We start from the raw sequence: 13,586 nt of genomic DNA on the forward strand, positions 1-13,586 counted from the left end.
ATTATGTTTGAAGTTATCGTATGTAATGACAATGGTTATTTTTAACTTTTAATTTAGTGCAAAAGAGCAAATTCTGAACATGCATAATGTTGGCCTGCAAAACTGTAAAAAAAATTCTGCAGAAAACTTGATTTTGGACTGTACACTCCAAACATGTAATTTTAGTGACCATTTCGGTTCGCAGGATCCAAACCTGTGATTTTCATGACCATTTCGGTTCGCAGGATCCAAACCTGTGATTTTCGTGACCATTTCGGTTCGCAGAATCCGAACATAATTGGTTTTGGATTGTAGACTCCAAACCAACGTATAAGCACAATTTTCGCCCCCCCCCCCCCCCAAAAAAACATGTTCCCATCTATAATTGGCTTGTTTCGGATCCCACGAACCACACATAATATATTTCGAATCCTATGATCCATAGCTTCCTAAACCCCCCAAATTCAAGGTTATTTTGGGGGTTTAAGAGGAACATGGGGGGCGAAAAAAGCAATTTTCGGAAATTAATGTTAAACAAATAAAGAAGGGAAATTAATGGACTTTTAGAGCCCAATTCCAACTTCTTCTCTAACCTAGAGAAAGAGAGATGGTGTTGTTAGTTTGGAGGTTGTTTTTAAACAGTGCCGAGAAAAAAATTGAGAATTGCAAAATTATTGCTATGAAGGAAATTGGTTGTAACTCTGTAGAAAAATTAACATGAAGTCACTCATTCATGGGAGTTTAGGGGAAATATATTTTTGTCAACAAAAATCAAATTCCAACGCCGCAAACATCAAAGAAATTGGTGCTGAACTCGTGTTTGACATAAAAAAACGCAGAAGCAAACAGATGCTTCATCAAACAAGGACTCTAGGAAAAAAAACCCATAGTTTCATCATCTTCATTATCATCATGAAACAAAGCATCCAGAAAATCAGATCTAAAAAAATAACGTTCTCTCTCGTTGGACTCACTTAAGATTTTTTTTTTGCTTCAAAAAAAATTCGCCGGTGGCAGTGGCGGAGAGTGAAGGCGGTGGCAATGGCGACAGCGGTGAGAGAAAGATGAAGAGGTGAGGGTGAAAGTCTATTTGTTATATTAGAGAAAGATGAAAAAGCTCCGTTTTATTTTTTAATAATTAAACAAAAACTATTGTAACTTTTTAATTCCCTACCATTGGATTTAACTTTGCCACATGTTACACATCTATAAAATAAAAGTAAAGTTGCACTTATAACACTGAATCAGACTTTTTCAATGCAGTCAAAAAGGCGACTGCATCATAAAATTCTCCTTTTTTGTTTTTTTTTGTTTATGAAGGGCTTTTACCAGAAAAGCCCAAAACTCAAAATTGAAGCCCAGAGAAAATGTCTACTTTACATAGAAAGATCATCCAAGTCTCAACATGTTTATTTATCTTTCTCATGCAAATTGCCACGGCATCTTGGACTTGTTCTCATGCACAAGACACGTGTTGTGTGCTGCCACAGCATGCAACAACACTGCATCTGTGTCTCATGCCTCTTCTTTCTCCCTCTCAAGTCATATCTATCCTTTTAACTATCTTATCTATGAAATTTCACTATCCATTTCCATGGAAGAAAACCAAAAAGACTCATTTGTTTTGCCTACACCAGCAGACTTAATCTACAACAACATGGTCTCTGTCTTTTCCCCTTTACTCTCTCTTTTGACAGTGACATCTGAATCCTACCGCCATGGTGACGAAACCAAAGACAACGCTCCTTCACAAATAGCTTATGGTAGCATAGTATTGCTGAAGAAACTGGGGCTTTGTCTTCTGAGTGCAGCATATGTTTGCATGATTCTGTTTTTGGTTTTGATTCTTGCTTCTGTGGTGGGTGTTGGGTTGGTTCGGTTTTGGGTTGAGGAACCTGTGATTGTTCATGAAAGTTTGTATTTTGATTACACTGATGCTCACCCTACCGCTGTTTTTTCATTTAATGGCGGAGTTGGTGCTTCTGGGGGATACATTAAGAAAAAACATACACGTGTTCCAGTTGGTCATGCATTTTCTGTTTCTTTGTCCCTCTTGATGCCTGAATCTGACTTCAATAGGGAGCTTGGGGTGTTTCAGGTATGCCTTTTTGTTTCTAAAATTTGTTTGAATTACACATATGAATTGTGTGATATGGTTTTTTAATTTGTTCAATTTAATGCCAACAACTATTAGGGAAGATGTGATTTTTTCTAATTAACCCTTACATAAATAGGAGATTCTATGGTACATTCCCTTTTTGGACTGTTTTGGTGCAGTCCTTTTTTTTAACCAATAGAATTCATTTTAATTCTTACATCAGCGCAAGTCTATGGTAAGTCCTTTTTTTTAACAAACTTTTATTTATTGCATATGAGTCCCCCATCAAGTAAATAATCATTTACAAATTAAAAACAAATTTTATTTGAATTAATAGTTTTAAAAAAAAAAACACAAATCTACTCATAATTTATAATGTTTTTTATTTGAACAAATTAAAAATAAAATTGAAAGTAACAAGATCTTAAACCAACACTCCTGCATCTTCTCAAACTTGTTCTTCTTTTCCAACACTCATGCCATTCTCAAACCCTTCCATCAATCTAGGTGCAAACTCTGTTATTATAGAACAAAATATGATTTGCTTGTTGATCGATTTAGGCAGAAACAGATTGGATAATACCGATGGCCAACCTCCAATTGGTAATCCTGATTCTGATGGGCGCTGCGGCGGTTTTCACGGTAGTTGAGTGGCGACTCCAATCAAGCTTGTTGATTCTGATACGGAAAACTCAAAAAACGAATAGAGGAAGACAAATTAAAAACACGATGATTGGATCAATCTCGGTTTCCTTCGTTGCGGCGGTGTTTCTACTGTCGTTTTAGCAGCAGCAGCAACCAACATGACACATGATTCCTGCGAGATAGTGATAGCTCGACAGGGAGAGTCGCGGCGGAGAGCTGAGAAACAGCGGTGAAGTCTCAATTCAAAATTATTGACAGTTAGCTACTTTTGAATTGGTTCAATCTAGCAAAAAGTCACAGAACATAGAAATCTCAAAAAAAAAAAAAAAAAAACCCTAATTTCCAAATTGAAATCAAATTGATTCTTAATAAATAATTACACATAAATAAATATAACAAACATTCCAGTTTCGTATTTAGCTTAGCAATTGTCTTTTCGATAGACCACACACAAACTTCTTTTCCAATCTCGCCATCGAATGGAGTTCCGTTCGCGAAAACAATGATGAAGCAGATGATGAACAAGGAAGTTTCAATTTTAGTGATGATGAGCGCAGGTGATGAACTGAGAATTTTCAATTTTAGTGATTATGAGACTTAGAGATGAAAGGAGGTGATGATGAAGAGAGGTTTCAATTTCTTGTCTGAAATTTTTTTGATATCGTAGAAACTGACTTTGTTTTTTTTTTTTTTTTTCAATCACAATTAAAATAAAAAATAATTTAAATATTGGGGTAGTTTTATAACTTTTAATATGATAGGGACTTAGTTGAAATATTATTTGATATGAAGATACATGGTAGGTACCATATAAGTGGTTTGTACCATATAATTTAAAATTAGTGAATACTTTATCCTCATTGGTCAGATTAAGACTGCACCAATACAGTCCAAATAAGGGGCTGCACCATAGAATTTTCCTACATAAATTGCACACATGACACCAATTAAATTCAGTCATATCTGTCCAAGTCAAACATAAATAATTTTTTACCAAAAATAATTTTGACTATTTTAATTTTCAAATAATTATATTTAATTTTCAAATAATTATATTTTACATTACTACTTTACATTAATCATATTCTTATCATTTACTAAAAAACACTTTTCACAAATCCTATTCATCTTTCTTACGGATTCATTTTTTCATCTTCTGTAAGATCACATTTTGTCGACAAGCGGCCGCTTCGCTTGTCGCCGCCGCTTCGATTGTCGCCGCCGCTTCGCTTGTCGCCGCCGCTTCGCTTGTCGCCGCCGCTTCGCTTGTGATCTTGAAGAAGATCAGCCTCTTCACGATTGTCTTTCAGAATTTTGTTTCGGCTACGTTTGTTCCAGAATCGGTTCATCTAGGTAACATTGATTTTATTTTTTATTCTCTTGTATGTTTTAATCACTATTTGTCAATTTAACAATTCAAATGACAATTACAAATCCCTCAAAGAGTTAAATCGACAAAGAGTGATTAAAACATTCAAGAGAATAAAAAATAAAATCAATGTTAATTACCTAGATGAACCGATTATGGAACAAACGTTTCAGAAACAAAATTCTGAAAGTCAATTGTGAAGAGGCTGATGATGGAGAAGTGATTCCGGAGCCTAAGGAAGTGAAGCATCGACGGCGACAAGCGAAGCGCCGGCGAAATTTTTTGATCGTATGGAGAAAGAAAAGATGAACAAGATTTGTGAAAAGTGTTTTTTAGTAAACGATAAGAATATGTGTAACCTAAAATATAATTAATGAAAAATAGTAACCTAAAATATAATTATTTGAAAATTAAAGTAATCAAAATTACTTTTTGGTTAAAAATTATTTATGTTTGACTTGGACACGTATATGGCTGAATTTGATTGGTGTCATGTTAGCATATGGCATATACCTTCAATTTATGTGAGGGTAGAGAAGTAGCCACCTTTTGTTATATATATATATATTGAACATAGATGCTTTCATGCCATTAATTACATAATCATTACTTATCATTAATTGCTAGGTCTTGAATGCTGATAATTATCCTAGCCTAGCCCTCATGAGTAATGTGTCAAGGACACTATCTTAGATTCTTATACTAGGATTTTAGTTGCTCAAAAAAGCGGAACTAAACATACACTTAGTGCTCACTTGCTCAATTGGGATATAAGTATTTTACAATTTGTTTCAAATTTTGTCAAGGAGGAGAATATGGAAGATAAACATATTTGCTTGATAAGACTGTATTTTATGTGATTCGTGATTACCTCAAATTAACATGCATAAACTTGATCCAGGTTAATTTTCTTCCAAGAGTTAATTAATAAGATTTGTTTTGCAGTTGACAGCAAAACTCCTGTCAGTAAAAGGAAATGTGATAGCAAATTCAAGCCAGCCATGCATGTTACGGTTTAGAAGCTCACCGATTCGACTGGCAAGAACAGTTATGATGGGTGTGCCTTTGGTACTCGGAATCTCAGCCGAGACACAAAAAATCAACTTAGAAATATTAAGACACAAGGAACAGAATCAAAGGACCAATGCTATAAGAGTAACCCTGCATCCAAGAGCAGGAACTTCATCTCTTCCACAACTATATGAAGCTGAAATTGTTATAAACTCTCACTTACCTTGGGCTAAAGAGTTAATTCGAAATTGGAAATGGACTTTCTATGTTTGGGTCTCTTTGTATGTGTACATTCTGCTACTTATACTTCTATTATGTTGCTATAGGCCACTCATCTTTCTAGTCACACCAGAGTCTTTCAATGATCAAAGGGTAAGTGAAGAACATAAAGAGTTGCAAGCTGGAGAATTATTAGGAGACGATGAGAGTGATGTTTCAGAGTTGTTGAGGAAATGGAGACATAGCAGAAGCAAGAGAAAGACTATCCTGACACATGGTGTGCCAGAAACAACTCGCTCATCAGCTTCAAGCATTAGCATGACTACTACCAGAGAAGATGTAACTAGTGTTGCCGTGGAAGATGATGTGGAGGACTCTGAATCAGTGTGCACAGGTTAAAGTGTATATTTTAGTTACTAAGAAAATGGTTGATAAATATAATATGTATGGTCAATGGTCAATATAATTAGGAGTTTGTACGAACTCTTTCTTTTTACAAAACCAACTTTTCTTGATCAATTACTGTTTAATATAAGGAGGAATAAACTCAATACTTCAGTGACTAGATCAAAGCCAAAGCCTCTCTCTCTCTCTCTCTCTCTCTCTCTCTCTCTCTCTCTCTCTCTCTCTCTCTCTCTCTCTGCACTGTACCTGTACTAGCACTGTAATGTCGCTGATATCTTTTATGATGCACATTGAATCGTTGTTCCCACATATTAAATGGCAACAACCCGACTGGATTAATTACATGCTTTAAGATTAATTTGCAATAATATGGAATTAAAAAGCAGATCAAATGAAAGGCTAGGATCCTGCAGCAGGCGCCGTAGCAGAGGCTGCCGCTGCTGAGGATCCAAATCGGAGAAATTGCCACTCCTCCCGCAGCCGCGGGCAAATCGATACGAACAAACACCCTTGTTGCCGGTGAACTTTTTTTTTTTTTATTTATGTCTGAAATAAAACTTTGTATTGATTTATTGTTAAAGTTAGATTTGGGAATTGAAAATAATAAGGGAGGGACGAAACAAAACTTGAGAAAGAGAGGAGGTACGAGAGTCAAAGAGAAAGTGGAGTTTGCGAGAGGAGAGAGAATTTGTTTTTAAAATATGGAAGCATATGCGTGAGTTTAGTTAGAGATGACAACGGGCGCCCATGGGTGCGGGTTTGACACTTACCAAACCCACACTCGAAACATCACACAAACCCAAACCCAAAGACTATTCGGGTGGCAAAACAACACTCACACCCATTGGGTTCGGGTTTTTTCCACCCAAACCCAAACCCACAACACATTTAAAAATAATTTGCAAATTTAAGAAATTAAATTCCAACATAGATTTTGAATTAGATTACAACTAAAATTAAGGTCTTCCAAAGAAATTCAAACATAGACTTTCAAGAAATTACAACATATACTTTCAAGAAATTAAATTACAACTAAAATTTAAGGTCTTCCAAGGAAATTGAGGGAGACTATGGGGGTAATTAGGTGATTATAAAATATTTCGGGTGGGTGTATAGGTTTCGGGTGTGGGTTTGACTGATACCAAACCCACACCCATATTATCGGGTGTCACCCGAACCCAAACCCAAACCCAGTCAAATCAGGTTTCGCCCGCTGACTTGGGTTTGGGTTCGGGTGGGTCTCTCGGGTTTGAGTTTTTTTGTCATCCCTGAGTTTAGTATTTATAGGTTCTGGATCCAGTGCATCACAGAACTCCCATGACAGGCCATTGATCTTCATCCGACGGCCATGAACGTTTACCCTCCAGATCTCATCAAGACCGTCCGATATATCCGACGACTCAGATCGCTCCTCTGTTTTTTTATCCTGCGTTTTGGGCCCCTCTCTGAGCTGGGCCTTGTGCTTATACTATTTGCATCCCATTCTTACTTCTGCACCCCCATGTGAATATTATTTATTTTATTTTATTTATTTATTTAATTTGCTGAATTCAAACCAAAAAATAATAGAAAACATATATAAATAAATGAATGAAAAAGGAGTGGACTGCCGTTTGGCTTTCCCATTTCCCGATTATTTGGATTCCTGCCGTTTGGCTTGCAGTTCAGATAATCGTCATCTTCCTAAAATTAATAAAATCAATCTCTACCCACAAACATTATTTTCACGCTCGTGCGTGTTCAATTACTTTTTCTCAAACGGATATCATCGCCCAAGTGCGAATCCGTCTCTTTAATAAAGCAAACTTTTTTGCCCAAGCGCGACCAAAATTTTTGTCATAAATAAAATCAACCAGCTAACAATCATTTTCTACCAGAACTATGTGAAGCTTTGAATATTTCCCATCGCACCATGGAATACGTAGCAGCAAGATCCAACATCTTGTCAAGCACACTAATAAAAAACCAACTTTTTCGCCCTCTTGTAAATAACTCCGATAATTAATAAAAAGCAAGCAAATAAATTAAAACACTCTTTTTAACCCTAAAATTAACGAGAGTGCTGATGTTTAAGTTTCAATTTCCCATCTTGGCTGATTGCTAGTTAACTATGTGTTGGTAATCATTATCATAGTATTTTAAAGAGATTTATTCAATTATCATACTTGAGTACTACTGCTAATTGATTTATGCTACTCAGCCACGTCCTTTTGTTTTTTCATCATACTTGAGTATTGTGTGTTTGTGTTTATTATTCCGTTTATAATTTTTACTTCCTTTACTTGCTCCTTGCTTTGATTATCCAACTGGGTTACTTTCTAAAATACAATTAGGTTTGGTTTTCAAAAGTAAGTTGTCTTACAGCAATAAGTTGGATATTATATATAGGGAGCTTTTGTAACATTACTCTTGTGCTTCCAGAGACTGGTTTATGAATGACTTTTGGGGATTTGAGATTTTGATTAGGCTTGTTTTGTTGTCTGTTTTAGATCATCAAACACTGCTACAAATGTCATTCAGACACCTTCACAAGCTAAGTGAGTTTGATTCTAATAAATCTTCGACACGATCACATCAGTCACAATTATTTATTCAATGCCTTTCACTTCTCTTCACTTTTTTACAATCTCTCCCTTCTTTCATGATATATTTAACTATGTAGGCAATATAGAACTATTGTAAAGAGACAAATGAGGGGAATGAATGCTTCTGAGCTAGACAAAAAAGTACATAGAGTATTCGTTCTTTGGTTCGCCAATCATGTGAGTGTTTCTACATGTTCTTTTCAGATCAAGTCACTAATTTCAATAGCAATGTGAATAACTATTGTCATTTTCTTATTCAGATTGGAAACAATCTTGATAGTCATAGCGGACCAGATGAAGATGTTCTTAATAGTCTTGCACAAGGTCCTTGGTCAAGCTAGAAGGTTTGTGCTTCTTAATCTTTTTTTATTTTAATTTGTCTTTTAATCCAAATAATATAGCTTCAATTGTGTTGTTTTCTCATGTAGGATCATTTTCTGTGTGTGCAAGACTGCAAGAGCACTTAAAATTTAATTCTTACAAGCTATTTATTCCTTTTTACATGAGTTGGCTGTGCATTTGATGTGATTCTGGTTGGTTTTGTTTAGGCACTGCTTGCAAACCTGGATTCCATGTATGCTGATATCTAGGAAATGTTAAACAATTTGGGTGACCTATTATGTACCATAGCTGGATTTGACTTCTCTTGACAGGTATGTCTAAACTGCCAATCATTGTACTGTTAAAATATTTTGCACATATGAAACATATTCATAAATATGAAGTGGATTTGAAAACAAGAAGATTAGAGAGGTTAGACTATGTGTTGGTTTAAAATAATACTGAATGTTGTATTGAAAAGTGTGGATGTGTTGATTATTTCAATTGAGTATTATTCAAATTCCTTGACAGCTTTGTGATATTGGTTGTTGTCATTTCTAGGCTTTATTTTCTCTAAGTTGTCAACTTTATTATGCTTCTATGTTGAGCTGAGTTTATCTTTTTTTTTTTCCTTTTCAGAATTAAAAGGTCTGAGGACATCCCTGTGGAAATATGGAGAGGATTGATTCTGTAACACCCAAACCCGTTATTTAATTAACTCTGCCTTTATAAAATCTTTTTCGAAAATACGCAGCGGAAAAATTGAAAATTTGATTTATAAAGCGCTGGTTTGAATATCACAAACTTCATTCAAAATAATACTAATACATTTATCTAGTAGAATATTCGAATGAACTAAAAACAAAACCTCGCATCGAACGATACGTTATTAGTTATACAAAACGGATACTTTTCAAATGAAAGCTTAAGACCAACAGAGTATACTAAGAGGACTACATGCATATACATATAAAAACCCATTTTTCCCGTGTCTCAATCAGAGCAGAGCTTCACCATTGCACTCGGACGAGGCTAACACATAACCTGTCAACCTGGACCCCCAAAGGTCCAGCAATTAACACAAAGCAGAGAGTTAGAAAACATAAACATAAATATAAGTGTGAGTAGTATACTACACACTTCACACGCTATCATACATTTCTAACTCACACACATACATCGTCGAATACGACTACCAATTAATCATTCATTTACAAACACACCAATCATATAGTTTCACGTCTTCTCAGACACTACCAAAGTGTACATTTTATAGTCATGACGGACTCTACACTTGTTCATTTTATAGTCATGACGGACTCTACTCATATACCAAGACATGGCAACAATCACAGTATTAAACAATTAGTAAATACCAAAGCTTAACACATACGGAAAACACATTACAATCCAATCAGATAATGTCACATAACAATTATCAAATACATGTGCATTTACCCTAATGCATCTAATGCCAATTAATTCACTGTCATGCCATCCCTAGACATAACTAAATGCATGTGGTACCAAGATGTCTCACCAACGGTGGACCAAGAACAGTTTTATATCATGCTGGATATGTCGGAACTTACCGAACCATCTTATCTCCCTTGGATAAGCCAACACAGTTTTATATCCTGTTGGATAGCAACTCCGGACTCATGGATTCATCTAATCCGATCCTCGGCTTCATTATGGACACATAATCCATTTTCGTTATTGGAACCCAAGTTTCCAATGTTCACATACAATCATGAATGCATGATTACTTTTAAACACATCAAATACATGACGCTATCTAGCTCGAAGCTATTCATTCACTGATGCGGAAACACAATTCCAACATCTAACACATTAGGATAACACAATATCCTATCACTCAAATCATAATTATTCACATGATAATTATCTGCATAACCATTTTTATACACATAAAGTTTCATTTACACTTATGTCATAAAACACACATCATTTCCTTAACATTGCAAATTAATGCTAAAACATAAACATAGTCACTTGAACTACAAGTCATTGCATACGCGTGCGAATCATATAACGATTAACAATAAGCATTAACAACATCAACATGTATCAACAAACATGTAAGGATACCCTTAAACCATGTTACAAGTGCCTAATTGCACTTAAAACAATTATCAAAAAGTTGCTGTCACAGTGCTGTTCGCTAAGCGAATCCGTAGCGAACCCGTAGCGAATCCGTAGCGAACCCGTAGCGAACCCGTAGCGAACTACATCAGAGGGTTACAGGTACATGGCGAACAGGTAGCGAACTTATTCACTAAGCGAAGCCGTAGCGAACAGGTAGCGAACTTATTCGCTAAGCGAAGCCGTAGCGAACCCGTAGCGAACTACACCAGAAATATCTGTTCTTGAGTTTCTAAGGCGGTTTAACCTTGAATCCACTCAAAAATCCATCTAGACATGTTATAAATTCTTATAAACAGCTAATTCAAGCATATATGGTATCAAGGAACATTAATCATCCCTTCCAAACATCCAAATACATCAAACAATCAAAATCATGCCAATTTCTTGCAAAATAAGCAAAGTTGCATAAACATGCAAATCATTGATCAAACATCTACATATTCCCATTTTCAACTCCCCAAAGTTGTTTACCTCATCTACCATGAGTTCACTACACATGTTAGGATCAAAAGAATCCATTTTCCATTAAGAAAATCACCCACAAAACCCACAAGAAAATAGAGTGGAAAGAGTTTGGGAATGGAGGAATCGACATCCTCCCCTCTTCCGAATCACTCACGAATATGTAATCTAACTCTCGTACCTTAGCTCGACGAATCCACAAGCTTGCTCTTCTCTTTCTCTCCCACGAGCTCTCCCTCTCCCTCATGAGCTCCTCCTCTTGCTCTTTCTCAAGAATTGCAACTTATGAGACTATTCATTGGTTTGACTTGCTACTTATAGCTCTCTCTATTCTCATGGATCAAAGCCCAATTGGCTTAGGCCCAATGCCTATTCCACGCCCAAAGGCCCAAACAACATAACTTCTCGCTCATTAACTTACGTTCTCGCTAAATGATTATTCGCCGCTTAATAATTTAATTATAAATCACGCCCTCGCGTAATAAAATAATTAAATAACGAATACTAAATTTTGGGTCGTTACAACTCTACCCCCCTTAAAAGATTTTCGCCCTCGAAAATTACCCGACTAAAACACAACCCCGGATAAACTCCCTCATCCGACTTTCTAATTCCCAACTTGCATTCTAACCAACGGGTTTTCTAGTCATAATACCTTAACCGATACGGTCTCTTACACAAACTCCGATTCAAAATCATACTTCTTCCGAATTCATACCAACAACACATACAAACTCCAAACCAAACCAAGTTTGACAAAATCAGTCAATCCCAATCGACACAATCTCGTCTACTCATCAACAATAGATCAAGGACAGCTAATCCCTTGATTTGTCGATAGATAGTCAACAATCGTGATGATGGCATAAACCATTCTCATCAAACTACTTAAAATTTCAACTTAACATCTTATGGTACTCGCAGCACTACTCCAAAACAAAACCACTCCACTCGAAATACTCCGAAAGACCCTTCCGTTGCATACTTCACAACTTTCCAAATTCCATAAGTTCTCAACTGCGTCGAATCTCACTCCAACCATTCATTCGGTAGCACAACCTCTACACTCATTTGTTGTCCAACTTCTCAAGGTTCTTAACACATTCCAAAATTATATTTTCTCCAACCGTCAAATTCTTTTCCTTCGCAACTCCCAAATCGTTGCGTCGAACCCCTTCATAACTGTTTTATTTTCCAAACAATCTCTTATCCAAATTTCTAGGTTCCTTAACACGACATTTCCAATGTCACTTTCCGTCGAGGTACTTCTATCCAAAATATTACCTTAAGTCACTCGTCGACTAACTATCCTTTCATCGTCCATGATGAAAATATCCAAAATATTTTATTTCCTTACCACATAATATTACTATACTACTCCAACATATACGATGTTCCCAACATCACTTAGTCTCCACCGACTTTTTTTTTTTTTTTTTTTTTTTTTTTTCCATTCCATAAATAATTTTCCAATTGCTACAAAACATCTCTGATACTTACTTCAAGCATCACTTCCAAATTCTCAACACACATTTTCCAAACACAACAATCACTTATGTGTGAGATAGTCCTTTCCGCAAATTCTTACTTGACATAAGTCACTTTCTTACGTCTCTCTAATACTCGTGCTCGACACGTTTTCAAAGGCTAACTTTCTTATCCCCAAACATCTAAAGGTAACACTTCGCACTTAGCTTCTCAAATCCTTCCAAGAAATGACTACTCGGTTCAAACATACTCAACCTTTATAAATCCTTCCTAGGCTCTTCTTGATCACCTAGTAATTCTGTATTTAAATCTCAGCTACTATCAAAAGTTGATTTCCAAACAACCATGATCTCCGTCTTGTTGATTCCAACACAACTCTCATCAGATTCCTCTGAAAACTTTTCATCAACAAAGCTTCTATCTTTATCACTCTTCCTCCTCTTTGAGGATGAACCATCAAGTGAAAGACAACCAATCAAGGGAACATTCTTGCTACGAGTTCCGCTAGAAACACCACCAGTCCCACTTATTGTAATCGGGTTTTCTTACCCTCGACGCACACGTCTTCTCCGTTTCCCAGCAACGGTGTTCACTTAACATTCAATCTGCTCCATCGTTCCCCAATGGCCACATTCTCCCTACGGCTAAACAACTTCATTCCGACTCACTCCGAAATGATCATCTGATACTTCCTCCAAAATATTCTCCAAATAAGAATTCCACTTCGAACAATGCTACTCAATCTTAAACAATCCACTTCAAGAACATCTCTATTCGTCCTTACTTCTCGCGTTCGAAACATCTTGGAGAGACAAAATCTTCTCCCCCACTTATC

At 36.1% G+C, this 13,586-nt stretch overlaps 1 protein-coding gene and 1 long non-coding RNA gene across 3 annotated transcripts; both read left to right on the forward strand.

Moving 5' to 3' along the window:
- The first annotated feature begins 1,564 nt into the window (after positions 1–1,564).
- Positions 1,565–5,720, forward strand: LOC123892701 (seipin-1). The gene is made up of 2 exons (XM_045942555.1): positions 1,565–2,077; positions 5,037–5,720. The coding sequence occupies exons 1-2, from the start codon at positions 1,574–1,576 to the stop codon at positions 5,718–5,720; spliced, it is 1,188 nt and encodes a 395-aa protein (XP_045798511.1). The 5' UTR covers positions 1,565–1,573.
- Positions 5,721–7,787: 2,067 nt separating this feature from the next.
- LOC123889795 lies at positions 7,788–9,299 on the forward strand. Of its 2 annotated transcripts, XR_006802643.1 has the most exons (6): positions 7,826–7,844; positions 8,216–8,263; positions 8,389–8,488; positions 8,572–8,655; positions 8,860–8,964; positions 9,272–9,299. It is a non-coding gene; the product is annotated as an uncharacterized LOC123889795 (long non-coding RNA). The 2 variants fall into 2 exon arrangements; XR_006802642.1 differs by having other exon boundaries at positions 7,788–8,263.
- The last annotated feature ends 4,287 nt before the right edge of the window (positions 9,300–13,586 follow it).

The sequence above is a fragment of the Trifolium pratense genome, linkage group LG6, assembly GCF_020283565.1.
Source record: "Trifolium pratense cultivar HEN17-A07 linkage group LG6, ARS_RC_1.1, whole genome shotgun sequence".
Classification (NCBI taxonomy): Eukaryota; Viridiplantae; Streptophyta; class Magnoliopsida; order Fabales; family Fabaceae; genus Trifolium; species Trifolium pratense.